Raw genomic sequence first — 26840 nt, forward strand, 5'->3', positions numbered from 1 at the left:
ACTTGTAGGGACATTTCTCTTAGTACCAGGAAGAGGAGAGTGACTCTAAGTCTCTAGAAAACTTTTCTGGATAACCTCCCATAACTGGCCATCCTCCCTCCCACCAACATCTTCTTTTGTCTTTAGCTGAAGGTGGTCTTTAAGGTGGTAGCTTGGGCCACTTGAGGGCGCTACTCAGTTTTCTTGAGTATCTCCAATGTATAGGGTACATGTTATTTAAATTTTGTTTTTGTCTTATTAATCTCTCTAGTGCCTCAGTCAAGAATCTAGAAGGGAAGAGGGAAAATTATTTTTCATTCCCCAGATCACGTAATGACAATTTTCTAGGTATTATTCTCAATCTAGGTACTTTAAGGGGTGGTGTCTTAAGTTGCTTACTACTTAATGAAAGCAAAACTTGGAATATTCACTATTGCACAACTTGAAGGATTTATTATATTTCTAATGAAATTATACTAAATCACACCTGAGCATAATTTAATGCCCTTTTGTTAATTAGCATAGTGTACTGTGATACTGAAGAATCTAATTTTTAAATGAAGTAATAACTTAGCAGTTTCTTCAGAATAATAAAGTAGAATTAAAATTTGATTAATTTTGGTTTCAAACCAGCATTACGATGTTTTCTTAAAATTCTCTTTATTTGAATTATTTAAGGGTGCCAATTCTGCTTTTAAAAACCAACATGGTATTCTAGTTGAAGGGGAGCAGAATATACCACCCCAAAATATGCCTCTTCAGCATAACAATTATTTTAGGATGATTTTTTTTTAAGAAACAGTAGACATAGGAAATGCTCTGAAAATTAAATAGAAGTTACACTTTTGTAAGAGACATTTATATTTAAAAAAAAATCCCCATTTGTAAAGGTGTCCCTCTCTGTACCAGAAAGCAAAGAATGACTCTAAATTTCTAGAAACTTATCAAGGAGAAGACAGGGACTTAAATCTGCATCAAAACCTTACTCTAGTTTACTGTGCTTGTTCTGGTCACCTCTCATAACTGGCCATCTTCCCACCACCAATATCTTCTTTCATCTTTAGCTGAAGATGGTATTTAAGGTGGTGACTTGGGCCATTTCAAGGAGTTGCTAATTTTCCTGGGTCTCTCCCTTGTATATAGGAGGTGCCCATGTTAATAAACTCCTGGTTTTCTTCTGTTTATCTCTCTTATTACGGCAGGTGTTTCAGCAAAGGACCTAAAAGGGCAGAAGGAAAATTATTTTTCCTTCCTACATAGTCAAAAATTTTTATCTGAACTGGGCCATTGTATTTGCCAGTGACTTTAGTGGCTGGAATTTAAAATTAGGAATCTAGCTCCTATATTCAAGATAAAGACCTATTATATAACCTCCAGCTCAAAATATGTATTTAAAGTTAAACTGTTTTGAATGGTCATGCAACTTGCTGGTGTATATATTTAGAACCAGGACAGAAAAATCCTGAAATACCATTTTAATCAAAACATAAACAAAATATTATTAGTACTGTTAAAAATAAAGCATCTCCCAAGTGCCTATCCCAGATTTTGGTACCAACTGATGCAAACTATCATGGTCAGTGTGGTTGTTCTAAGTCTTAAAATATGCACAACTCATTAGCTACCTAATGAAGTGTAAAGCAAGAGAATGTAATGCTTTTAATGGCCAGAGCACATCTTGTTGGCTGCCCTGAGCTGATATTTATTCTACTTCCTCCAAGGACGACAGGCTACTTAGTCATACACTGTTGTTATTTATTTATTTTTTTTAATATAACACAATTCACTTTCTTATTTTGTCTCTAAAATGATTCCCTGATTTGAGTTCTCTGAACGCATTCAACAGACATATGATAAAAAGAAAAATAAATTTTCATTAAAAAAAGACAGTAGAATCCAAATTTCTACTTTCAAGATTAGAAAGGGGTACCTGGGCTTCTAAAGATTAAAAACTCTCAATTTACATGTCATTTTCATTTTGCTCAAATCATCAGAGCCACCAGAAGTGAACTGAAGAATGTTTTAAATGGCCTTGTATGTTTTTGGCAAGGATGAAGTATGTGAACTGGAATCCAACCAAAGTGCTTTTAAAATCTGTTCTGTTTATAAGAGATTGTAGTAAAAGGACTCTCAATCTCTTCATATTGAAAAATCACTCACTATTCCCAAGTCTGGGTATGTTTGCTACGGCTTTTGTTTGTTTGTTTTTGTTCTTGTTGTTTACTTTTTAAGTAGGGCATTTTATCAATCTCTTCAAGGCTAATTCTAAATTCTTCCTAATGGTCATGGAGCTGATGATGGCAGCTTGTAGCCTTACACTATTTGCCAGCTACAGTTCAGTCAGTATTTACGGCATGCTTGTTATTTACAGAATAAGTGTTAGAATTACAGGAATTCAAATATAAAGGAGTCACACTTTGAAGCTTATAGTTCAATCAGGGAGACAAAAACATATACAAGGAGAGAATATCCTCAGAGACACAGAAATGCTTGGAATTACTAACCTCTGGCATTTGGTAACTTACAAATGCAGCAAAATGAGAAACACACATACACCCACCCCACCCCAATCTCTGAACTATCAGTGAAATAAGGGAATAGTCTTCTGGTGGAAATATTTGCTTGTTAGCTTGCTTGTTTATTTTAATATATGTTGGCTTCTTATCTTTCTAAGATGGTTTAAAGCTGACTTTACTTAAGGCTTAAGAATGAATCCCTTTAAAGATCTTTAAGTCTCATGATTCAATAAATACCTGATATATTTTAACTTAATTGAAATAAACTATTACAAGTTAGTAAATAATGTATGTAAATATATGTCAGTAGTACCTATAAGATTTATCTATAAATATATACATATACAAATATTATAAGAATATAACTGTGTATATAAATGTGTGCTTGTATATAAACATTTATTTATTTTATATATATTTATTTGTAAATTTTCAATAACTGAATCTCAAGTGTTATCTCCTTTCAGCATAGGTTTGGGGAAAGAACACCCATATGACACCTTTCTTAGAATTAGAAGACTTGGGTTAAATCCTGGCTCTACCCTTTATTATCTGTGTCATCTTGAACAAGGTATTCATAGCTATGACACTTGCTTCCCTTGTTCATTTAATGAGGACGATACAGTTGGCCTCTATATCTGCAGACACAAAACCCTCAGTTACAGGGGCTGACTACATCACTGTATTACACCACTTTATATAAAGGACTTGAGTATTTGCAGATTTGGGTATTCTCAGGGCCTCCTGGAACCAATCCCCTGCAGATAATTAGGAAAAACTGTATCAACTTTAGGCGACATTGTGGAAATCAAATGAACTCATACATGTATTAGAGTTCTTTGTCCAATTCATATAAAATATAACACAGATATAAAATACTATTATTATTCATAAAATGAGATATTTTACAACCTGAATAAAATTTGACTTTGCCAAATAAGTAAACATTAACAGCTCTAAACTGTCTGAAATATTTTGTATATTCTGGACTTCTCTAGAACATGTTTTCAGTTACCAAAGCACCTAGTTATGGAGCAGGAATCCTGGGCATTTTAGGTGCTCTGCCTGATGCTAAGAAAAAAATTAATCCCATTTGATGTATTGCTATATACCACAAAGTATGTTTGCCATGGTGCCCAACACTGACAGACACATAACCTGATGTTCTATGCTGAGCAATTTACAAGTACTAGTAATAATCAAGAGAATGCCCCCATTTTGTAGTTCAACAGGACAGTGCCTTTGCCATTTTGCAGTTCCCCTTTTAGTAATGGGTATGACTACACCAAATCCTAAAGAGAAGCAGGTAAAGTATCATTGTTTCAAAAAGCCAACATGAGCCTATATATTCCTATGTTGTTCATATTACCTTATCTTTCTGCACAATTACACTTAATGTTCACATTTTCAGGTTGACTGGATTTTATCAATTCATGGCACAATTTTCTGTTTAATTACAGAGAAAGGTGCTTTCCCTCATTCTTATTCCATGCATTTGAGACCCAATTTTATCTTTCCAAACATTCTGTTGTTTAGCACACTTTTTTTCCTGATAGCAAATGAAATCAGGCTGGTATATGACTCTGCCTTTTCTTTCCTTCACCATTTCTTTTATTTCCCTTTTTTTTTTCTTCTGAAAGCCAGCTGTGGCTCAAGGCAACAATTCTATGACTCCTGTATTGAAGAGAAAAAATCTAATTCCAATACCCAGGTTGACTATTTCTATCACTGCTCTATGGACTTCATAGGTGACTCTCAATGGATTCACTCCTGTGATCCAGAGTTAGACTACTTACAGATGGTAATAAACTGGACTATGTGGTAGCTGGAAACCCTAAAAATAGAAAGTTCCAAGGCCCTACACTGGAATTTAAGAGAATTAATAGCTCCAGTGGAGGAAAAAATTTTGAGCAAGTACTAAATATTCTCTGTATAGACAGAAAAACAATTCTCAATCTTCATGTACCTGTTTTCTAGATATGAAAAACTCTTACCCTTATGGCAAGGCTCTGTCATTGCTGACACCTCAAACACCTAGTAGAACTGTCAAAGATGAAGACGGAAGTATGGCACAGATGTTTGTGTCCCTCCAAATTCACATGATGAAGCCTTAATGCCCAAGGTGATGGTATTTGGACAATGGAGCCTTTGGGAAGTACTTAAATTCAGATGAGGTCAGGTGGGTCCTCATGATGGGATTAGCGTTCTTATGAGAAGAAGGAGAAAGCAGAGCTTTCTGCTCTCTGAGAACTGGCCTTCCGCAAGCTAGGAGGAGGTTCTCATCAGAAACTTAAACTTTCAGCACTTTAATCTTGTACTTTTCAGCCTTCAGAACTGTGAGAAATAAATGTCTATTATTTAATCTACCCAGTCTATAGTATGTTGTCACAGTAGCCCAAGATGACCAAGACACTGATATATGTGTAGTGATTTTCCATTGGAAAAGGGCTTCTCCTAATGCCATTCTGTTTAATCCTAATAGCAATCTGGTATAGAAGGCATTGGAGCCCAATTTTACAGATGTAAAAACAAAAGGCAGAGAGAAACTAAATAATTCTCCAAGGGCCTACTGTCATTAAATGGCAAAACCAGGACTTAAATCACATCTTTCCATCTGAGATTCATTGCTTTTAGAATCACATTACTCTTAGAATGAAATTAAGGAGAGAGATTCTGACATGTTTGTCTCCCAAACATAAAAATAATAATCATCACTGTAATTATCATTGTCATCATTATCCCACAACCAACCACTAGTTGCCTAAGTCTTTCTGGTAGGCATCCAAAACTCAAAAACTTTCTTTCCAAAACTTTTATTCTCCATGTAGAGAGAGGCTGAGTGGACCCGAGACAATTACCAACTTGTCCAGCAGCAATATAATAGTCTTGGTTGGTTCTTTTTCCTTTCAATGTGCACATGGGATAAAGCGCACATGCCAGTGTTCTGCCATTTTCAGGGCACAGGTAGCATTGACATTTGCTGAGGTATCTGATGGAGATAGTCAAGGCAACATGGGGTCTTGTTTCAGAAAACTTTCATTCTAGGGCTTAAAAAGTCCTATGGTAGTCAGCTCCAAAGTGCTCCCCAATAATCCTCAGCTCCTGGATATGTGACTTTTGGAATCTCTCCTTCCTCTACCTCACTGCTTCAAGGCTGACATGTGACAAATAATTTTCTGAAGAAATAAGAGTATGAATTTTGAAGCTAGGTCATAAAAGCATTATAGTTTTTGCCTCATACTCATGGTTTACTTATTCTGGGGGAAGCGAGTCACAGAGTCACAGGGACACTTAAGCAGTTCCATGAGAAGTTCATGTAGAGAGGAACCAAGTGGACAGTACCACCTCCCAAACCATATGAGTGAGCCACTTTGGGAGTGAGTCCTCCAGCCCCAGTCAAGCTTTCATGTGACTTCATCCCCACCTGACTAGTGTCTGCAACCCCAGGAGAAAGCTCAGGACAGAACCACTCAACCACATCACACGCAGATTTCTTAACCTAGACAATCTGTGAGAGAAGGTAAATAAATGTTGCTGTTTTAAGGCATTAAGTTTTGGGGTTATTTGTTTTGCAGCAATAGGTAACCACAAATTCCTTTTCTTGACTAAAACAGAATGAGCCCAGTTATGTCCTCTGCATGTAGAAAGGTCACAATCCATTAATCTTGCTTGCTTCATAAATGCTTCCCTTAAGGCAGGTACAGCAGAATAAAGACTAGTGGCAAATAATTTGTTATGTTGCTTTAAATTATTAATGAGGACATTTAGTAAATAAAGAAGTGGTATAAAGAAAGAAATTATTCCTACACTCTTCCAACACCTGAGGAGAACTGAGAGAATCTTTTAGGAGCAGTTTATGGCACATATCTAACCCTTGGCTTAGCTTTACCCAAACTGCATGGCATCAGCTGGGAGTAATATTCCTCCTTATACCCAGAGGTATAAAAATATAAGAGAAATTCAGGTCTTTAGTAGCAATGCTCTATTAGGCCTAAAATGAAAATGTTAGCCTATGAAAATTTGGAATTCCCCCTGTGAGTACATCTCTTTCTGTTCTGTATTTGTCTTATCAGCTCACTTTTCCTGAACATGAGATTCCTCATATTTATTCATAACCATCTTTATTCTATCGTACCAAAAAAGAAAAGAACCATTTTCATTAGTTGGTTTATTTATTAAATAGAGTTATCTTCATTATGTTCAGTTTTTAAAGTACGTAAATAGAACCTTTGCTAATCCAAATCTTTCCCCTTAGAAACATAATGAAAAAATAAGCAATTAGTAGAAAACACTTTATGATAAGTGCAGTTGTATCACTTTAAATAAAATAAATCTATTTTTCCAATTATTCACATAAAAATAGTAATTAAATATACTCATGACAGCTAATTTGGATTTTAAAACCTATTCAATTTTTTTTTTTTTGTCTTTTTAAGGCCACACCCAAGGCATATAGAAGTTCCCAGGCTAGGGGTCAAATCGGAGCTATCAGCCTACACCACAGCAATGCCAAATCTGAGATGCCTCTGGACCTACACCACAGCTAGTGACAATGCCAGATCCTTAACCCACTGATTAAGGCCAGGGATCAAATGCACATCCTCATGGATACTAGTTAGGTTCATTACTGCTGAGCCACAACAGGAACTCCCTATTCAAATATTTTTTGATATTAATTCTCTCATGAAATTTAAAAACTGAGATGCATTAAAACAGAATTATTTCATGATAGATGTTTAGTATTAGTTTAACGCAAATAAAATTCTGTAAAGAAAAATATACATTTGTTTTTTTTTCTTCTTTATCTTTTTCTTTTTATGACTGCACCTGCAGCATATGGAAGTTCCCAGGATAAGGGCTGAATTGGAGCTGCAGCCCTGGCCTACACCACAGCCACACTACCTGACCCGAGCTACATCTGCTACCTGTGCTGCAGCTTGAGGCAATGCTGGATTCTCAGCCCACTGAACAAGGCCAGGGATCAAACCCGTATCCTCAGAGACATCATTAGGTCCTTAACCCACTATGCCACAATGGGAACTCCAACATTTGTTTTTTAATAGGTAAAAAAATTGTTTTGGCCACACCCAAGGCATATGGAAGTTCCCTGGCTAGGGAACAAACCCAAGTCGCAGCTATGCTACCCATACCACAGCTGTGGCAATGCTGGATTGTTTTTTTTATACACAGAAATTTTAATGTATGAGTTATAATTACTTTAATGGAGCTCTGAAATTCATTAAGATGTTAAAGATTATTATTATTTAATATATATTTCAGGAACCCTATTAATAGGATACTAATGAAAACTAAAAGAATCAAATTTATATGTGAAGAAACACATGTGATGTTTAATTTTATGTGTCAACTTGGCTAGACAATGTTTTATGTATCAACCTGGATAGATAATGCTGCCTGGTTGTTTGTTTAAACATCAGCCTAGAAGTTTATGTAAAGGTACTTTTTAGATGTGATTAATATTTAAATCTGTAGACTTTGAGTAGAGCTGATTAGCTTCCATAATGTTTGAGGGCTCATCCAATTAGTTGAAATACTTAAAAGAAAAGACTGAGATCCTCAGAAAAGGAAAAAATTCTGCCTCCAGACTCAAGACTATAGTATCAACTCTTCCCTGATTATCCATCCAGCTGGCGTGCCCTGAAGATTTCAGACTTCCCTGTTCCCATACAGTGTCATAAGCCATTTTTAAAAATCTCTCTTTTCCTCTTTATATATCTGAATATATTTAAATAAACATAAATATTATATAAATTTTTGTGTACATTTATATTTTTTTGGATATATATATGCATGTATGTATATGTGTATACACAGAGAGAGAGAGTTTTCTAGAGAATGGTGACTAATAAACTCACTGCTCCTAGCAAATAACAACACTGGAAGAAAAGATTAATAATAATATATACTATATAGTAAAATTCTTATTTTTGTAACAAGACTTAAAAATGATATTTTGTTTAACCCTTGGTATAACATCATGGTCCACTGCACCAAAATTTATGCTATTAGACTGGTTTGGACTACAGAAGATATAGAAAACAAAATATACTGCAAAACCTAAAACCTCATTCTTCACTGTATCTAAATGCACCTATATTGCAAGTTGCGTCTGAGAGAGGTCATGCTAACTCTTCTTACATTCCTTAAATATAAGCCAAGTTCCAGGTTCTTCCTTAGGTTTGCTTTTCTTTTTTTGTTGTTGTTCTTATTTTTGTTTTTGTTTTGTTTTTTAGGGCCACACCCATGGCATATGGAAGCTCCCAGGCTAGAGATCAAATCAGAGCTGCAGGCACAGCAACACAAGATTTGAGCTGCATCTGTGACCTACACCACAGCTCATGGCAACAGTAGATCCTTATTAACCCACTGAGTGATGCCAGGGATCAAACCCGCATCCTCATGGATACTAGTTGGGTTTGTAACCCGCTGAGTCACAGTGGGAACTCCAGGTCTGCTTTTCTTTTCACCTGCTGCCCTGTTTCTATGCAAACTTATCCACTCCAGGTAATTTCCAAATCTGTATAGAAGTACCTTCACCCCTGAAATCGCCTCTTGTGTTTTCCACCATTGCTCATTCCAGCCACTGGCTATATCTTAAGCACATTATTTGATTACCCATAATCAACTCCTTTTCCCGAATTTGTCTTTGGTTATGGTATTACCATCTTCTAAAGCACTAAATCTCAAAATCTTAAGAGGCAAGCATTCTTAGATTTTCAGTTCCACACATCCAATCAACATCCAAATCCTGCTAATGCTAGCTTCACAGAATATCTTAATTCAGTTCTTTCTTTTCACTCCACTGACACTGCTCTAACCTGGGCTCTCTTGGCTCCTAACTGCTCTCACTGACTTCATGTACGCTCTTATCCTCCATTACATACGTACTCACACACACACACTCCTATAAATTCATCCATCACCCATTGCTAGCCTAAGCCTAACTATGTTATTCTCCTGCCATCCTTTTCTGAAATATTCCTTGCATGGTAGCCTCTTTTTCCTTTTCAAAAGCTTAATCAAATTTAGGATTTTTACAGAAAATTTAACCTCCTAGGAGCATTCCGCGACCCCCTCATTTAGATCCAATCTTCCTTTCTCCTGTGCTGTCTCTCAACACTTTGTAATACCTCTCCACTGAAATAATTACCCTCGCTTGCCTTGCCCGGATATACTTGTCCAAATACCCACATTTGATTGTGAGCTCTTTTTTTTTTTTTAATCTCTTTTAAGACAAAGGCTGAATAATCCCTCCCTGTATCCCCTCCATCACCTCTGATGTTAACGAGCACAGAATAAGCATTCAAATATTTACTGAACTGAAGTGAACTCTTTGGTTGCCAGGGGCATTCTGGTGGATATAAATTATGAGAGCTGCTTGTAGTTATAACAGGTTGACAGCAGGTGCTAGATGTCAAAAGAAAGAAATTTATATGGTTGACTCCACTTCTTCTAAAATAGGCAACTCTCTATTAGACAATACTTGAGAGGAAGATATTGGCTGGCATTTCATTAGCAATAGAGATTTCCTAAAAATGTGGAAAACAAGAAAGTCTTTATTTCACCATGAAGGATTTCATACATTTGGTTGCAGCAGTGAATGATGGGCTGACAAAGCTGCTATAAAACTGTCAGTTAACTCAAAAATCCTGTGAGAGTATTTTTATTCTCATATAATAGCACATTCTCCCCTCTATAGCCCTATACACCAGCTCTTTAAGCAATATGATACAAATTCATTTTCTTAAAATTTATACTATGTCACCAAATTTCTCAAAGAATTCTGGACTACTCTAAAAAAGTCTTAGCTGAAAAAAATAATCTTAAAAGAAACAACTTTGTCTTAAGACATGTCATTTTGTTTTAGAAGTTCCTCCCCTGCGTGAGATAATAAAAGGCCATATGATATTCCCTGTCCATATTCTTCCACCTACAGTTCCTCTGTATCAAACTCACTTCATCTTGATAGTATTTACCATTTAATGAGCATCCGGTATTTGGCGGCCTTCACTTTAGAAAGATCATGTAATTTTATCTTTATAATCACCCTACCAGCTCAAGTATTATTACTAAACCCACATGACAGATGAGGGAACTATGGCTTAGCGAAGGAAATCCACATGGTCAAGGTTGAGCAGCTATTAGATCACTGAGGTGTACTGTCCTGTACATTTGCAACACATGTACAAGACAATCCTATAATTAGACATGCAAACGCACAGAAGACAACATAAATGGGATAAATACAATATTATATCTAGATTATAGTAAACTGAGGCTACTCCTAATATTTTAAGATGTGAAATAAATATTTCTTCTATTTTTTGACCAACAAGCCCTTACTACTTGATGTGCCTCAGGCTTTAGAGTTATATAGACATCAGTTTAAATTCTAGTTCCTCACCTGACAGCTTGCTAGGACTGTAGGTATGTTACCTAAGCTCTCTGAGCTTCAGTATTCTGTCTCTCTAATAATGTCTACCTCCTAGGGTTAGAGTAAATATTGAAAATGAAATAGCTTACATCAATTGCCTTGTTTTTTGTAGTATCTCTCACATAAAGGCTTTTCCAAATATTTGTTTAATTCTATTTTTATATCTCATCCCATCTTTTGCAAAGAAACGTTCCCTTTGATTTTTTTGAAACTCTCTCTCAATTTTTTTTTTTTTTTTGGTGGAGGAAGAATCAGATAGTACCAAAGAGCTTACTAAATGTTTTAAATGCTTTTCCACTAAGCACTGAAACAACTCAATTAGATTATAGTTAAAACAGCAAGAGATAACACTCATTGAGCTCTTCCTATGGCTAGTATCTAAGTGCTCTTCATGTAGTATCTCATTTAATTGTCTCAACATTGAAGTAGTTAAAAGTAATCTTATTTCATAGAGGAAGAAACTGAGATCAGATAGTTTACTGAGATTAGTTGTTTATTCTTGGTCACAAAGGTAGTAAGTGGCCAGTCCAGGCAGCTTTCCTTTAAAACCTATATGTGCTATTGCCATAAATCTTTAAAATAGTAACAGTAGGAGTTATGGACGGAGAAGCTACAGAAACAAGGCTCTCAAATGCAAATGTGAGATTACCAGGTTCACCAATATTATTAGTGGAATAAACGGAACAATAAGAGAGCAGTTCTTTCTTTTCATATCATCCTCACTGCTATGAGAGGTATGGTATTAAGATTTGTAGTAGTAACAGACATGAATATGAATTTTGCATTATTCAGAAATCTCCAAGGAAGTAATTGTAGATCCTTCTTATCTGTTTTTGGTCTCCTGATCTAGCCCTTTTGCAGAAGAAAATCACCAGGAATGGCCGACACAGGCAGCAAACAAAGAATTAAAGGAAAATGAGCAGTTTGACCACCAGAAACGGCAAGGTGAGTTTTTCACTTGAATGCTCTTAGAATGAAATTTATCTTTTCGCCTAAATTATTATGACATGATTTCTGTCAATATAATCACATGAAAACAACAGCCACCATAGAAATAGTTTTATACAGTGAAACATGGTTGGTATTCTGCAGACCCAATTACTTGAGATTTTAGCATGGTTATTACTAGTAGAGAAGAATTACTTTTTACAGGAATTTTCTCTTGACAGAATGTAATAACTATGTATAGATTTCCCCAACTGTTCAAAGTTATGAACTGGGATTTACCAAGGAGGGAAACATGTTTCAATATAGTGTTATATACTTATTGAATATTTTTCTTTATTTAGCTGATTCCTTTTTAAGTATTTCTAGAAATTTCAGGGCAATAAAAAAGGAATACTGAAATCTTCAAATAAGAAAATACAATTTTATGAGCAAGTATTTTACTTGTATGCGTTCCCTGAAAAGTAAATCTATACTAAGACAAATTCTATTTTGAACATGACTGAAACTTTATGAGTATTGAATTTCCATCCCATTTTATTGATTTCATATGGAGAGATAAACTGAAATATAGCAGGGCTGCAAATGACATGGTTTAGATAAACATATCTTGTCAGAATTACCCTGGTATGAGCATTAGAGTCTCCAGGCATGTTTAGAATTAAGATTCTGGCTTATGCTCTTAATAAGCAACATGACATGTCTCAACAGACACTTGCTTTTAAGAAAATACCTTTTTGGACCATTTGGGTTGGAATCTTTCTACTATGCTGCAAATACGCATAAAGGTATTCATTCCTTAAAGACAAAAGGTTAGAAAAGCACAACTATTCAAATAACTGGATATTAGTGAAGATATACAAATCTGCTCTCTGGTCACTCAATTTAATCTACATCATGAAAAAAAAAGGTCAATACAATATCTAAAAAAGTATGCAAGGGATAATGGAAAATATTTAGACAAAGATTAATGGATACTGTAAAATAAGTTAGTGTTATTTTCCTCTGAGGGGGAAAAGAGAAGGTATTTTTCATTAGTAAAGTAGCAAATGACTTTCACACAGTATGTTCAGATTTGTATAAATATCTTGGCCAAATTTCTATATTTCTCAGGCAAGAAACAGATGACTTGATTTTGCAGTGGGAATCCAGTTTCATACTGAGTGAATCACTCGTGAAGATTCACTCTTTTGGGCCTGTGTGTTTCAATTTGGTGAGGAAGTCTTGTGGTTCCAGTTTGCACTCTATTCCATCAGTTAGACAGCTATGTACATTGGTCATTACAAGGCAATTTTGCTCTTGTATTGCTTGTTATAGAAATGACCTCCTGTTTGTTACATAGAACTAAAGAACTTAAGTGCATTCTTCCTGTCCAAATGAGCTGTGGGAGAGATCAACTGGTTTCTTAGCAAATTAATTTCTCTTCTTCCTGAGCTCTACATTGGACAACATTTCCCAGTTTTTCTTGCAGTTAGATGTGGCCATGTGACAAGTTCCAGCCAAAAGATTATGAACAGAATTACTACGTTCAAGCCTGGCTTATAATAAATTCCAATGATCAATACTCATGCCTCATCTGCCCATTCAATGCGTAAGACTCATATTCTGGACACAAATGTTGGAAGTGGCTTAGGTCCCTGAATGCTTTCATTAAGAGCTGCTTACACTGGACTACATCATAACACAAAAACAAAGCAAAACAAAACAAACAAACAAAAAACTTCTACTTTGGTAAACTACCAAGATTTGGGAGCTTACCTGTTATAATGGCTAGCGCTACCCAACTAATTCGTTAGCATATATTCAAAAAGAGTGTTTGATCAACACTAAAGAGTTAAAAATTCAAAATAAAGAAGAGTCTATTTTAGTTAATAATCACTATAACTGAAAAGGGAAATGTCTTGAGGAAGTGAATCAAAACATCCATAAGTACAGACTGAAAAAGTATCTAGCCTTAATCCTAGAGATTAAGGTCATTAACAAAAACAACAAAACAAGACAGGAAGTGGCAAACATTCTAAAAGGAACACAGACTTTTAAGGCAGAAAGAGACAATGGCAAATTCTAAGCTATGTTCTCTGTTTGTTTTGTAAGCTTGAGCAACTTGATTAACTATTCTCAGAAACTGTTTCCTCATCAATAAAATTGGAATTATGAAATTTAACTGAGATAATTTTGTAAAGATTTTATGTACACATACATATAGAAACACACATACCACACACAATATAATACTGAGTACCTAGGAGGCACTCAATAAATAATTGCTATTAACACTAAGTATTTACCTAACAAATGTAAGTATGGATGATAATATTTTCCAAATATTAACCTTCGATTCTGATTACCTTTCCCTCTCCCCCAACATATTGGCAACCAGACATTCTGCTTTCACTTTCTTAGGGAAATGTTGACACAACAGAATATATATTATGAACACACAGATTATTGGTTTTTAAGTTTCAAAAGCCTAGGCCTGGTATAAGACAAAAGATTTGGAAGGAAAAAAGATGATTAAACAAAAGTTTTCTCTATTACTCCACTAGAAAAGATTTCCTCTGGATGTGGGAAAGGAAATGATGGGGTACTGCAGGGGAAGTAAGAAAATGTAATACTGATATACAGGAGAGAAGGGAAGTGGAGGGAAGGGAGGAGACCCAGGGAGATCCAAGAAAATCTGATAGCAAAGGTGACCTGGGACTCATTTCTGAGGAAAACCTCTAAGGGAAACAGGACAGAGAGCAGTTTCCCCTAACCTTCTGTCTAGCCCTCTTCCTGGCACCATGTACAGTTACTCTGAATCACTCTGTGTAAAGAAGAAAAAAGCATGTGCATTATCTAGGCAGATGGGCCTTAAACAGCCTCTCAAAGTTCCCACCTGATGATCTCTGATATTGCAATGATCTCTGATATTACACAAGGAGGGCATCCAAAGAGCAGAGAGATGTCTAGATCTGAAAGTACCACTGCATACAGGAGAGAAATATGGTCCAGGAAGCAACGGCCTCCTTACACCAACAACTGAGGATATGAGGGAGAGAGCGGCGTCTCCATGGATGCCAGCCTAGACACATGACAAATGAGGATCAAATGTTCTGCCACACCTATGTTCACCATATCCACCATTTCATGCTTTGCAACTATATAAGCTTGGATTGATGAAAATTATATTTTCTCTATTGCATGGAATTACATGCAGTTACTGAAAAAATAACGATATGGACTGAAAAACTTAGTTACAATAGTTATACAATATTTTTTTTGGTCTTTTTGCCTTTTTTAGGGCCGCTCCCGTGGCATATGGAGGTTCTCAGGCTAGGTGTCCAATCGGAGCTGTAGCCACCAGCCTATGCCAGAGCCACAGCAACGCCAGATCCGAGCCACATCTGCGACCTACACCACAACTCACAGCAACACCGGAATCATAACCCACTTAGCGAGGCCAGGGATCGAACATGTAACCTCATGGTTCCTAGTCGGATTCGTTAACCACTGTGCCACGACGGGAACTCCAGTTATACAATTCTTTAGCACTATTTTTTTGTCTTTTTAGGTCCACACCTGTGGCATATGGAAGTTCCCAGGCTAGGGGTTGAATGGGAGCTGTAACTGCCAGCCCACATCACAGTCACAGCAACATGGGATCCGAACCACCTCTGCAACCTACACCACAGCATGCTGCAATGTGGATCTTTAACCCACTGAGAGGGGCCAGGAATCAGATCCGCATGCATCCTTATGGATATCAGTAGGGTTCGTTATAGCTGAGGCAAGATAGGAACTCTGTCTTTAGCACTATTTTTATAAATTTTGTGGAGGCATATGAACTTAAGTTATCCTAGAAAATTTTCATACGTCTTTTCTTAAGTTTCACATGCCTGTTAAAAAAAGAGACTTATTTTGGGAGTTCCCTGGTAGCTTAGTGGTTAATGATTTGTCATTGCCATTGCTATGGTTCAGGTTTTATCCCTGGCATGGGGAATGTAAATAAAAGAAAGAAAGACTTACTTCGATCAGTAATTATTGTTCTGGCTTCTTGATTGCTGGTCTTGTTTTTCAAATTCTGGGCAGCAGTAATGAGTTCTTCCAACTGGGGGCGCCTCTGTTCCAAATCCTGCAGTGTTGCCTGAAGGAACAAATGCAACAATACTGAGGTTCTCCAGCATTGTGCATTCCTTTAATGGAATGCAAAGTAAAGTGTAATTTTCAAACCAACTAAAGCACTTTTAGAAATAATAATAAAAAAACATGTTACTGTATATAAACCTCTAATGTATAAGGCTTTATAGAGAACACTTTAACAAGAAATGTTTCATTTTTAGATACCAGAAATATGTAAAGTGAAAATCCTGATTATAGATTTCCTTCACTATTTAGATGGAGTTATTTTAGGGTACCTGGGTTTACTTAAACCAATATATGAGTGCCATGAGTAAGAAATGTAATTTTGAATTATGACAATGTATTTAAGAGAAAGATAGCTTTTTATACCTGTAATCTCACTCTGTTCAGTGTCAAAATTAAAGTGTATATTTTAGAAACAGAAAAAGCAAAGAAGTTATTTAAAAGACGTAACTTATTTAACTTCTTTGCTCCTGAAATTCCTCAAGTATAAAATGAGAAGGCAATGTAGATGCACTAAATTAGTCTCTCCCAAATTGTCTCCAATAAGAATCACCTGCTTCAGAATGAATGCATTAGTAGGAATGAAGAGGGCTGGAAATCTGCATTTTTAACAAATTTTCTACTTAATTCTTATCAGGCAAGTCTGGGAAGCATCAGACTAGAAGTTAGTATTGTATTCTATATTGCAACTGACTTTAATACTCCTTTAAATAAAAGTACCAAATACAATGAAGCCCCCCCTCACACATATAATTTATTAATAAATTCAGCCCTCCATCAAGTATCCATCAATTTCTATTTTCTCTGTCATCTACTCTCTCTATACAACTGGGCCAAAATGCCAGTGACATTTACAAAGAACTTTGGGAAAATAAGATATCTCCCTTGTTGTTGTACTCAAACTGAATACATTTTATTTTAATTTGGGAAGGTATAATTAATAGTTGTTATTAGTTTAAAACCACTATTTGATAGATGTTTTACACCTGTTTTCTCATTTTGATTCTCCTAATAATGACACTAATAACTAAGCCAGAAGTCTTTACAGTTTTACATCCTATGCTCTTTCTACTACCGATGAGGCCAATGAAAGTAAAGAGGTGAAATGTGGTAGATGGTGATGTTTATGAAAATTAGTTATCTGCTATGCCCTTTGACTGCTGCTGGATTTCTAAGGACATTTGTATTTAGAAAGGCCAATTTTTTATCATTCTGTAGTGCTTCTTTTGTGAAGAGATAGGGAAATAGGCCTTGTGATTTGAGCTCAATTGCTTTTAGTAGTATTAAAATAATGGGAAAAACTTATGCAAACAGTACATATATATTTTGAGAATTTTCTCCCCTCTATATTGAGAAATTGGAGGAGCTAACTTTTAACAAATTTTCCACATTTATAAACTGTGATTGCTCAAAAGAAAAATCCAATTTTCAGGTTTCTAACTTTTATGGTTTCTTTACACAAAAGTGTGTTTGAAATATGGAACAAATTGCCAAAGACAGCTACTGAAGTAAGTGTCATAAGTCAGTTGGAGAGTACTGAATAAATGCTAAAATAGAAACCATAGAGTAGCAGACAAATTTTACGAAATAAGATGTTTTCCAGGGTTAGAAAGTTAAACTTTGGTCATCCATAACACAGAAAGCTGAAAAGGTACTTTGAAATTCTTGGCTCTAAAATGTTTAATACATTCAATAGATTTTTAAAAAACAGATTTACCTGGAAAACCAGATGAAGTCAAATATTCCCCTCAAATTTAACAGAGGACTCTAAACATACACAGCTAACAAAGTACACACATTAATTCATTTATACTCTCATTCTTTCATTTTATAAATATCAAGTGCTAGGAACTGTTTTAGATATTATGAATACAGTGGTGAAAGAATACACTAGGTATGTTTTATGAAATTTCAATAAAAATTTGTATTTTTAAATACATGAACATTTTTATATAGCAAAGATTAACCTTATCATCATTTTTCTTTGATTTAACGTTAATCCATCTTCAAACAACCAGGGCACTCTTTGCTTCTCACTCCTGGATATGTAACTCAATGATGACTATACCTATTTTCTTCTTTTAGGATTATAAAGTTCGTTTAAGAAGTATGTTATAGAAGTAACTTGATCAACTTTAATCTGAACCTTACCAGGCTCTAAATTAAACCTGACCACAATGAATAGCTTTTACTGCTGAAATTAGCAAGCATGTCAATTTAGACTTAAAACAAGCCATTTTCCTCTCTAATGAACAAAAATAGGTCTCAAGGTACTGTGAAACCTCTTCTCTAGTTGGGTGATTCTTTAATTCTGCTGACAGACACATGCTTTGTAAGCACCTGAGAAGATTATTAATGACATCCTTAGAAGCAGTCTCCTTCAAAAATCTAAGGAGATTAACAGCTGCAATAAAACTATGCCTTTCTAAAATATTTCAAAACAAAACTGTAATTTTATCCCACTTTTTGGTCAATGCATATAAATGTTCATTTCAAAAGAGAAACTGTACAATAAAAATAATTGTTTATATGTATATATATATATGAAATTTATCAGATGCTAATATACTAATTAAATAGTAGTTTCTCAGGAGAGCAAAATGGAAATTTTCTCCTTTGATTTTCTTTCCAGAAATCAAGGGCAGTGTCTGAGTATGGCATTTATTTAATATGTTTTTTGTTAAGATACTATACAATCAGTGGCTGAAAGACCTTGCTAAAAAACAGAATGCATGAAATGAGAGGAACAATTATTTTCTCTTTTCATTTGTTTTTTCTTTTGAGTGTACTCAATTTATTTGCTATTATAATTCTTGGACTTGACAACTTAATTTTATAATCCTGTAACTGCTCAAATACAAAGACCTTCATCTCTATTCCACTGAGCCATCCATAGAGGAGAGAACACCTTAGATTTAATCATTACACAAACTTCCCACTTTCAAAATATACATCTACGAAATTCTGTTCTCTGCTCCCAATCTGGTGCTCATACCAGATGTGATTCTCTAAAACACTGCTTCTACTCTGATCTTCATCCTCATATGATCTCCAGTTGTCTTCTTTTGGATTTCAAATTTTTTATTAAAGTATAATTGATTTACAATGTTCCTTCAATTTCTACTCTACAGCAAAGTGACCCAGTCATATATATATGCACATTTTTTTCATACTATCTTCCATCGTGTTCTAATCCAAGAGATTGGACACAGTTCCCTGTGCTGTCATTCAATTTCTTTATTCTAGGTTTAGTCATCTATATTTGTCATGCTAAACAAGTAGAACACTAATTATGCTTATTTATTCTTTTCTGATATGAGTCCAGATACTTATAACTTAAGTAAAAAAGACTAAAACCATTACATGCTTAAAAGTACCTAAGCATGGTAATTGAACATGTCTCCATGGATCTATCATTCTGGAAGAAAAAACACAAGGGAAGAAAGGATCAATGCTATTTCTAAGGAGTCATAAGCCAGCTACTGGGCTTTACTAAAAACAGCTTACCCCTTGGAGATGAGAATTCATCATGGAATCCACTAGCTGAGCAAAAACAGAGAAAAAGATCTTCAAATACAAAGTGAATCAGAAGTTATTAATCCCACTGAGTCTCCCCAGGGTTGTGGGAAGTAGTTATAAATAGCACTCCTATGAAAAAGGGAGTTAAACAATGAAGCCATACATACTAGAAGTAGGTCATTTTAGGTTCTTAGAAAGAACTACACTTTGTAATGGTGTTTGTTAAAATGACATTCTAACTAAATAATACTTAGATACAAAATTCTGTATGTCATTGAGTATTTAGTATTTATATGTCTAAGCAAAGACCTTAACCAGAAACTTGTTATATTTTTAGTATTTGTTTACAAAAAAAATCTTCACATAGTTAAATTTACAACAAAAGCCCACATGATGTTCAGTTACTGCCGTTTTCAGGAAATAAGCATGAATTAAACTTACATGGATGTAAAAAGCGGACACCTTATATTCTTTTATTTACAACTTAAAAATGAACATTAAAGACTGACAACGTGAAAGAGTTTATAGAACCACTTTATGTATGGAAGAAAATAAGCATTTAAGTCAGGTCGGTCCTAAATTGGAACCCTTCTAGTAACTGAAAGAGACTTACGTGTGAGGATGCTAATCATCTGTCTAGCTTTCATTGAGCACCTTCATTCTGGCTTCTACTCTTGTATTTGGATGCCTCTCCAAATAGACTGGCCAAAGCCAAAGTTGTCTTTATTGTTTCCCACATTCTCACCTCTCATTTACGTTTTAAACTGTTTTGGCTATTTTCCTACTAGACATAACTTCCCTACTTCTCTCAGTGTTCTAACAGCAACTCTGTTGGGAACTTCACAAGCACCTTCTAACCGTGGTTATCCATTTGCTCTTTCACTCATTCAAGAAATAATTTTTTAAAGCATTTTCCTTTTATATAATCTAAAACTTATGGAAAATTTGTAGGAATGGTAAAAGAACTCACATGTACCCTTCACTCAGATTGACTAATTATTAATATTTTGCCACATTTTATCAATTACCATTCTAAAATTACATATATATAAGTATCTGTATATGTAATATTATATATACTGTTTTAAGAACAACTTGAGAATAATCTGAAGATAGGATACCCTTTACTATTATATATTTCAGTGCTTACACCACAGCTTGCAGCAACACTGCACCCTTAACCCACTGAGTGAGGCCAGAGATTGAACCCTGTCCTCGTGGATACTAATCGGGTTCATTACTGCTGAGCCACAATGGGAACTCCCTTCAGTGCTTATCTTTTAAAAACAAAGGCATTCTCTGACAAAACCTCAGCTCGATTTCTAATTCAGGAAATTTAATATGGCTTTAGTTCTGTAATCTAATCTCCATTCTTTATTCACAGTATAAAAATTACCCTTTTAAATGCCTTTCATTTACTGGTCCAGGCTCATGCATTGCATTTAGTTGTCCTATCTCTTCAGTCTCCTTTAATCTGAAATAGTGATTTGCCTTTCCTTGAACTTCATATCATTAATTGTTTTGTATTTAGTAGAATGTCTTCCACTTTGGGTTTTTCCAAATATTTTAAACTATTTATGTTGTGTCAGTCATTGAGCTAGTCACAGGGGATACGACAGTGAAGGAGGAAAAATTATTATTACCAAGGGGAAAATGAGCCAGTGGTGAGGACAGGCAGTAAATAAGCAATTATAATAAACTAAGGTGGGTATTCTGATAGGGAAAGCACAGGGAGTTATCAAAGCATGCAGCAGAGATATCTAACCAAATTTAGAGGTCAAGGAGAGTCTTCTGAAAGAAGTGGAGCTTACCTGGTCCTCACGTCTTCTTTATCCCAATTACACAAATTTGTGTGTGTGTCTTAGCTCCATTTTAAAAAGTTTTTTCAGCTTTATTTGGGTAGATTTGACAAGTAGAAATTGTATATAAAAGTCTACAGCTTGATGTTTTGATATATGTATGCATTATGAAATGATCACCATAATCAAACTGGTTAACATATCTATCATCTCACAGTTACCTTGTGTGTGTGTGTGTGTGTGTGTGTGTGTGTGTGTGTGTGTGTGTGTGTGCATGATGAGAACACATAAGATCTACTCTCTTAGATAATTTCAAGTATATATTATTTATAACTATAGTTACCATGCTGTACATTAGATCTCCAGAATTTACTAATCTTATAACTTGCTGTTTGTAGACTATGATCAACAATGTCTCATTTCCATTAGCCCCCAGCTTGTGGCAACCACCATTTGAGTTTTAGCTAAGTATTAGTTTTACCTAAAGTTAGAGTGGGGAATACATTTGAAATAGCTAAAAACTAATTCTACCAGCAGTTCCTAACTGAATGCCAAGTACTCACATAATAATATATATAGAAAATTAAAACTTGGCTTCTTTTCTCAAGGAACTCACAATCTAGCAAAAACTAAAGTCTCAAAGAACTAATACAGTGGGAAATAATGTTAAAAACAAAAACACTACTAGTTATTGAACATTTACTATATGCCAGAAAAATCTATCACAGATTAGGGGTTATGGAAATGGATTTTAGAGTAAGGCTGCCCAGGTTTGAATCCTGGCCGCCATTTACTTTATTATTTTCAGCAAGTTGCTTAACTATTCACTTTTTCATTTTTACCCCTAAAATGAAAATAATTAGAGTATCTACCGCTTAAGTTTGTTATGAGAAATAATAGGGTTAATATTTATAAAACACTTGGAACAGTTTCTGTTTTATAATAAGAACAAAGTGCTAAATACAAATTAACTTAATTATCATAATACTCTAAGAGGTAGGTGCTAACTATTATTATCTCTATTTTACAGATAAGTAAAATGAAAGTAAAAGAGGCAGTTTGTCCAGGATCATTGTTTAATAAGCGGCAAAACTTTCAACTACAGGCAATTTGGCCCCAGAGTTCACACACTGGAGACTTATGATATTAGGATATGGTTATAAAGTACCTATACTATGGTCTAATCTAGTATAGCTATCATATAGTATAATTATTATACAGGTGTGAATAAATGGGATAGGAACATGAAACGGGATCATGCAAGGGGAAATTCACTCTTTAACTGATTAATTTATTATGTACTGATTCAGTCAGGGTTTCTGCAATAAACAAATGACTTATTTAAACCAGGAAGGGAAGTATTTCCTCCTCAAGGCCTGAAAGGCTAAATGGAGGGTACATTTAAGAGCATCTGAGAAGTAGCTGCACGGAGAGGACCTCTTGACAGGAGCTATGGCTGTCAGTAAAGAAACCTAGTCATCCCCTCACCCACTCTCCTCTCACCCTCTGCTTCACTGGCACCTCCCATTAGGAGGAGTCAACCAATGGGTAAGCAAGCCCATTGCTGCTGCCCATATTATTCAGCCTCCCAAAGTAGCACAGGAAGTTAGAAAGTGGATATGAGAAAGTGTCCAGCAAAATGACCAAGGTGAATGGTAAAGACAGAAACAATCATTCAAAGGAATCAGTGTGAAGAGTGACCACATATCAGAATTCTTGGAGAAGACTTCATAGAAGAGATGGTGCTGTAGATGAACCTTGAAAGATTCGGCTAGGTCATGGGGGGGTGGCATTATTAGGGCATGGAAAGTATGAGTCAAGGCATGGAAATGAAACAAAATCTCAACTGGGCTGGCTAGTATCTAGGATTCATTGGAAAAAAATGGGAGCTAAGCTTAAATAGGCATAGTGGAGGTAATCTATGATTGGATTTTTAAAAATCAGTTTGAGATGTTTGGATTTTAACATGGGGAAGTAGGAAGCAATGAAAACCAGAAAAGCTGAAGCTATATGAGCCAAGATTTTTTTGTCGTCTCACACATTTAGACACCTTATTCTTTCTGGCTGAAATACCTTTCTTAGTTCTTGGTCCCCTCCTGGAAACCCAGTCAATACACAACCACAAATAAAAGTGTTAATTGATGAACTGACTGGATACTATAAGAGGAAACTATGACACAAGAAAGGTAATTACAAGATAAATTCCATGCTCATAGGGTGTGGAAATTACTAGACTACCACATCCTTGTATCGAACAGTGTTTATCAGTATTACAAATATTACTAATCATTTGGCTAGCTTTAAAAATGAAAAATGTGGTAGCTATTTAAGAAATGTGCTTCAGCCTCCAACATTTGAGACCTTTCTTATAAAGCTAATCCACTATTAGTATGTTTTTTTAAAAAATAATTTCTTTCCTTTTGTTGAAAAAGAGATTTTGATGATCGTTTTCAAGTTGTTCTGTCAGAGAAAACTTAAAGGACTGATTTACTTGTCATTTCATAAAACCTAACATGTAAAAATGAAAACGCCTTTCAGTTACACAAGCCAGTAAATAAATAATGTAGTCTAAATTTGGAAACTTGAAATATAATTCCAAAGTCAAGAAGATGGAAGCATTTCAGGCTACAATATGTTGATAGTGATTTGCAAATACAGTTCTAAGCTGTTAGAAAGGCTGCTGATATTTTTAGCTATTCAATATTAGATCTATTAGTTATTCTCCATTGTTCACATGTCTTGAAACTCTATTGTTCTGAAAATTTAGCATATTGACAAAGGATAATTGGGGCAGTTTTAAGACCAGTTTTTTTGTCACATGTATCACATTTGCAGGCTCTTGATATTTTGACCCAATAAAAAGTGATATAATTTTTATCTCTACATATATTTTAAAGGAAAGGAAAAACTGAAGTCATTTTACAATATGTGTTTGTGTGTTTGGGGGGGTATATATTATAAATTATTCCTGCTCAAAACTTTCCATTATTCATTTTATGTTCCATCTGGAACAACACCATTTTGGAATCTTTCTAACTTCAACTGGTCAAGATAAATTTTCTTTTGTCTAATCAGAGTAAGCTATACAGCAAATTGAATTAATTTAAATTAATAAAATGGAGGACAAATTATACCACATGAATAGTGAAATGTAACTATCTGAGGGCATTATGCACAATATTTTGCCTTGTACAGAACATCCTGATTTTGCATCCAAAAGTTGTTGTCCAAAGCCTATATAAATCCCAGATAAAGGAGGCTATAGCTGATAGATAATTGAGCACCGATTAATCAAATGGGCAGGAAATATTTATTGGCAGTATTCTACATACAAGACACCACAGTAGAGTATGTACCTTGTGGGTGATAAAGGATGGCATAAAGGAACAGCTCCAATGAATTCAATGAGTTTGCAATGAACTTGCAATGCAGTTAGGGAGATGACCTTCAGGTCCACCCATGCGTGCTCACATATGCAGTTAGCCAATAACAGAAGATAATATGTAAATGACAAATGTAATAGTCCATAGACTGCAGAACCTATGCTAACGAGATTCTGAAGAATGAGATTTTAATGTTAGCAAGTTCAGGGAAAGTGACATAGAGGGCCAGGAAATTGGACTATAACTTGGAGGACGAAAAGGACTAATAATGATCAAGAGATGAAAGAGAGGGGATTCCAGGGCAGGGAATAGTCTCACAGCAATGTAGGGAGGTCTGAAAAAAATTAGAGTGCTTGGGCAAAAGTGGGGTGGGAAGCTCAGGAGTGACTAGAATTATGATGACTGTGATCAAGCTGGGAAGGGAAGTGAGTGCTCTGAATACCAGATGAATGAGTAAAGATACAATGTTGAAGGCCATGTGGAATCTTTGGAGGTTTAGGAAAAGAGGAGTGTTCAAAATAAAAGTGGCATTTTAGAAATATTAACCTTATACCATTGCATCCTCCTTTTGTTTTTTTTCCTTTTTTTTAATTACTCAAATGAATCTATCACATCTGTAGTTGTATATATAATGATCATAACAATCTGATTTCACAGGATTGAGAGGACTGAAAAATTCAATTGCAGCAATCCAAGAAAGATCTCATCTATTTCCTCTTTGACTAAATTTCCTGTCATAAAAACATGCAAAACATTTCTAATTTAACCTCAGGCATCCTTTTATTTCAGGAGGAAATAACAACTCCATTGCAGATAAGAAAAATAAATTTAATTCCACTGCTTGTGAAGAACTATCCCAGAGAATTATTAAACAGATTTTCTTATCTCATCTGTAATATTACTTTAAATAGGATGGTGGTAGAGAGGGACTGTAGTTTCAATTTAGAAACAAGGAAACAGTCAGAATGCCTTGTTAAATTCTCAAAGTGTTGCTCTAAAGAATAAACAGAGACTTTCAGAATATGAGAGAAAATTGGGATCTCTCCAGAAATATAACTTCAAAGATTACTGTCAGTGGTAACAAGAAATTTCATATAATATTATGATCTCACATTTTCTGAACCTAACTTTTCAGTGTCCTCTTTTTAGTCTATTATTGCATTAGACATATGATGCTTTCCTTGGGAAATGAGCCTTCACATGATACTCTTGTTTCTAGGGATGGAGCCTGACCGTTACCTAACAAGTGCTATACTAATCCCTTCAATAAATAAAGAGTCAAAGCAAACAAAAGGTTGTGTTAAAAATTCTTCAACATTTTCATGTCTTCAAAACATTTTAGAGATGCTTCTTATTTAAGTATTGATTAAAGAACCATATTTTTTTTCCAACTCCAGCCACCAATAAACTAAGGTAGAGCCAGAGATGTCACTGTTCTGTGACACTACCTGTACAAAGTAAAGGAAGTGGAGAAATGGGTGATTATCAAAAGGTGATTAAACTCATGTACACAGTAAATAGGTATAATTCAAGCATCCAAATGCTTTTTTTCCTATCTTTAAATGGTAGATGTTAAGACTCGAATTATCAAAATAATTGGCATAGTTGGACAATTCATGATGCATATATAGGGAGAGAATCAGGCTCGGTTTATTCATCTATAAAATGAGGATAACTACATTTATATCAACCAATCTTGGGGAGATTAAATCAATAAATATATTTATAAGAATTCAGATACCTTCAGTACAGATTAGTCAAATATGGCTGGCTAGTCTGGGTTTCTTTATAGTAATAGTGATTAGGGAATATATCATGCAGAATATATTTCACCCATCAGGTCTCAACCTTCAAACTTCACCAAGCTTTGACTGTTAGGAAGTGAAAACAATATATGAATACTGAACAATCATGCGCTTTTGCTAAGGAAGGCTATTTTAATGGTTAGGAAACCCCTTTGAGTTTTATAAGAAAAATGTGTGTGAGAGAGAGTGAACAAGCAAGTGAGCAAGCACACACCTGTGTGCCCTCACACAGGGGAAGCAATATCTGAATAGACAAGAAAGAAATGCACAAATCCATATCACACTTTCACTTCCAAGTAGTGTGATGTGGATGA

The 26840-nt window shown here is 35.1% G+C and overlaps 1 protein-coding gene across 17 annotated transcripts in view; it reads right to left on the reverse strand.

Annotated features, from left to right (window-relative positions):
- Positions 1-26840, reverse strand: part of DMD (dystrophin) — a 2622506-nt gene that overhangs the window by 636164 nt on the left and 1959502 nt on the right. For all 17 annotated transcript variants that reach the window (XM_021079543.1, XM_021079551.1, XM_021079550.1 and 14 more), the window contains 1 exon segment: positions 15904-16021. In XM_021079543.1, the coding sequence (XP_020935202.1) occupies positions 15904-16021 (118 nt within the window).

The sequence above is a fragment of the Sus scrofa genome, chromosome X (assembly GCF_000003025.6).
Source record: "Sus scrofa isolate TJ Tabasco breed Duroc chromosome X, Sscrofa11.1, whole genome shotgun sequence".
NCBI classification, from domain to species: domain Eukaryota; kingdom Metazoa; phylum Chordata; class Mammalia; order Artiodactyla; family Suidae; genus Sus; species Sus scrofa.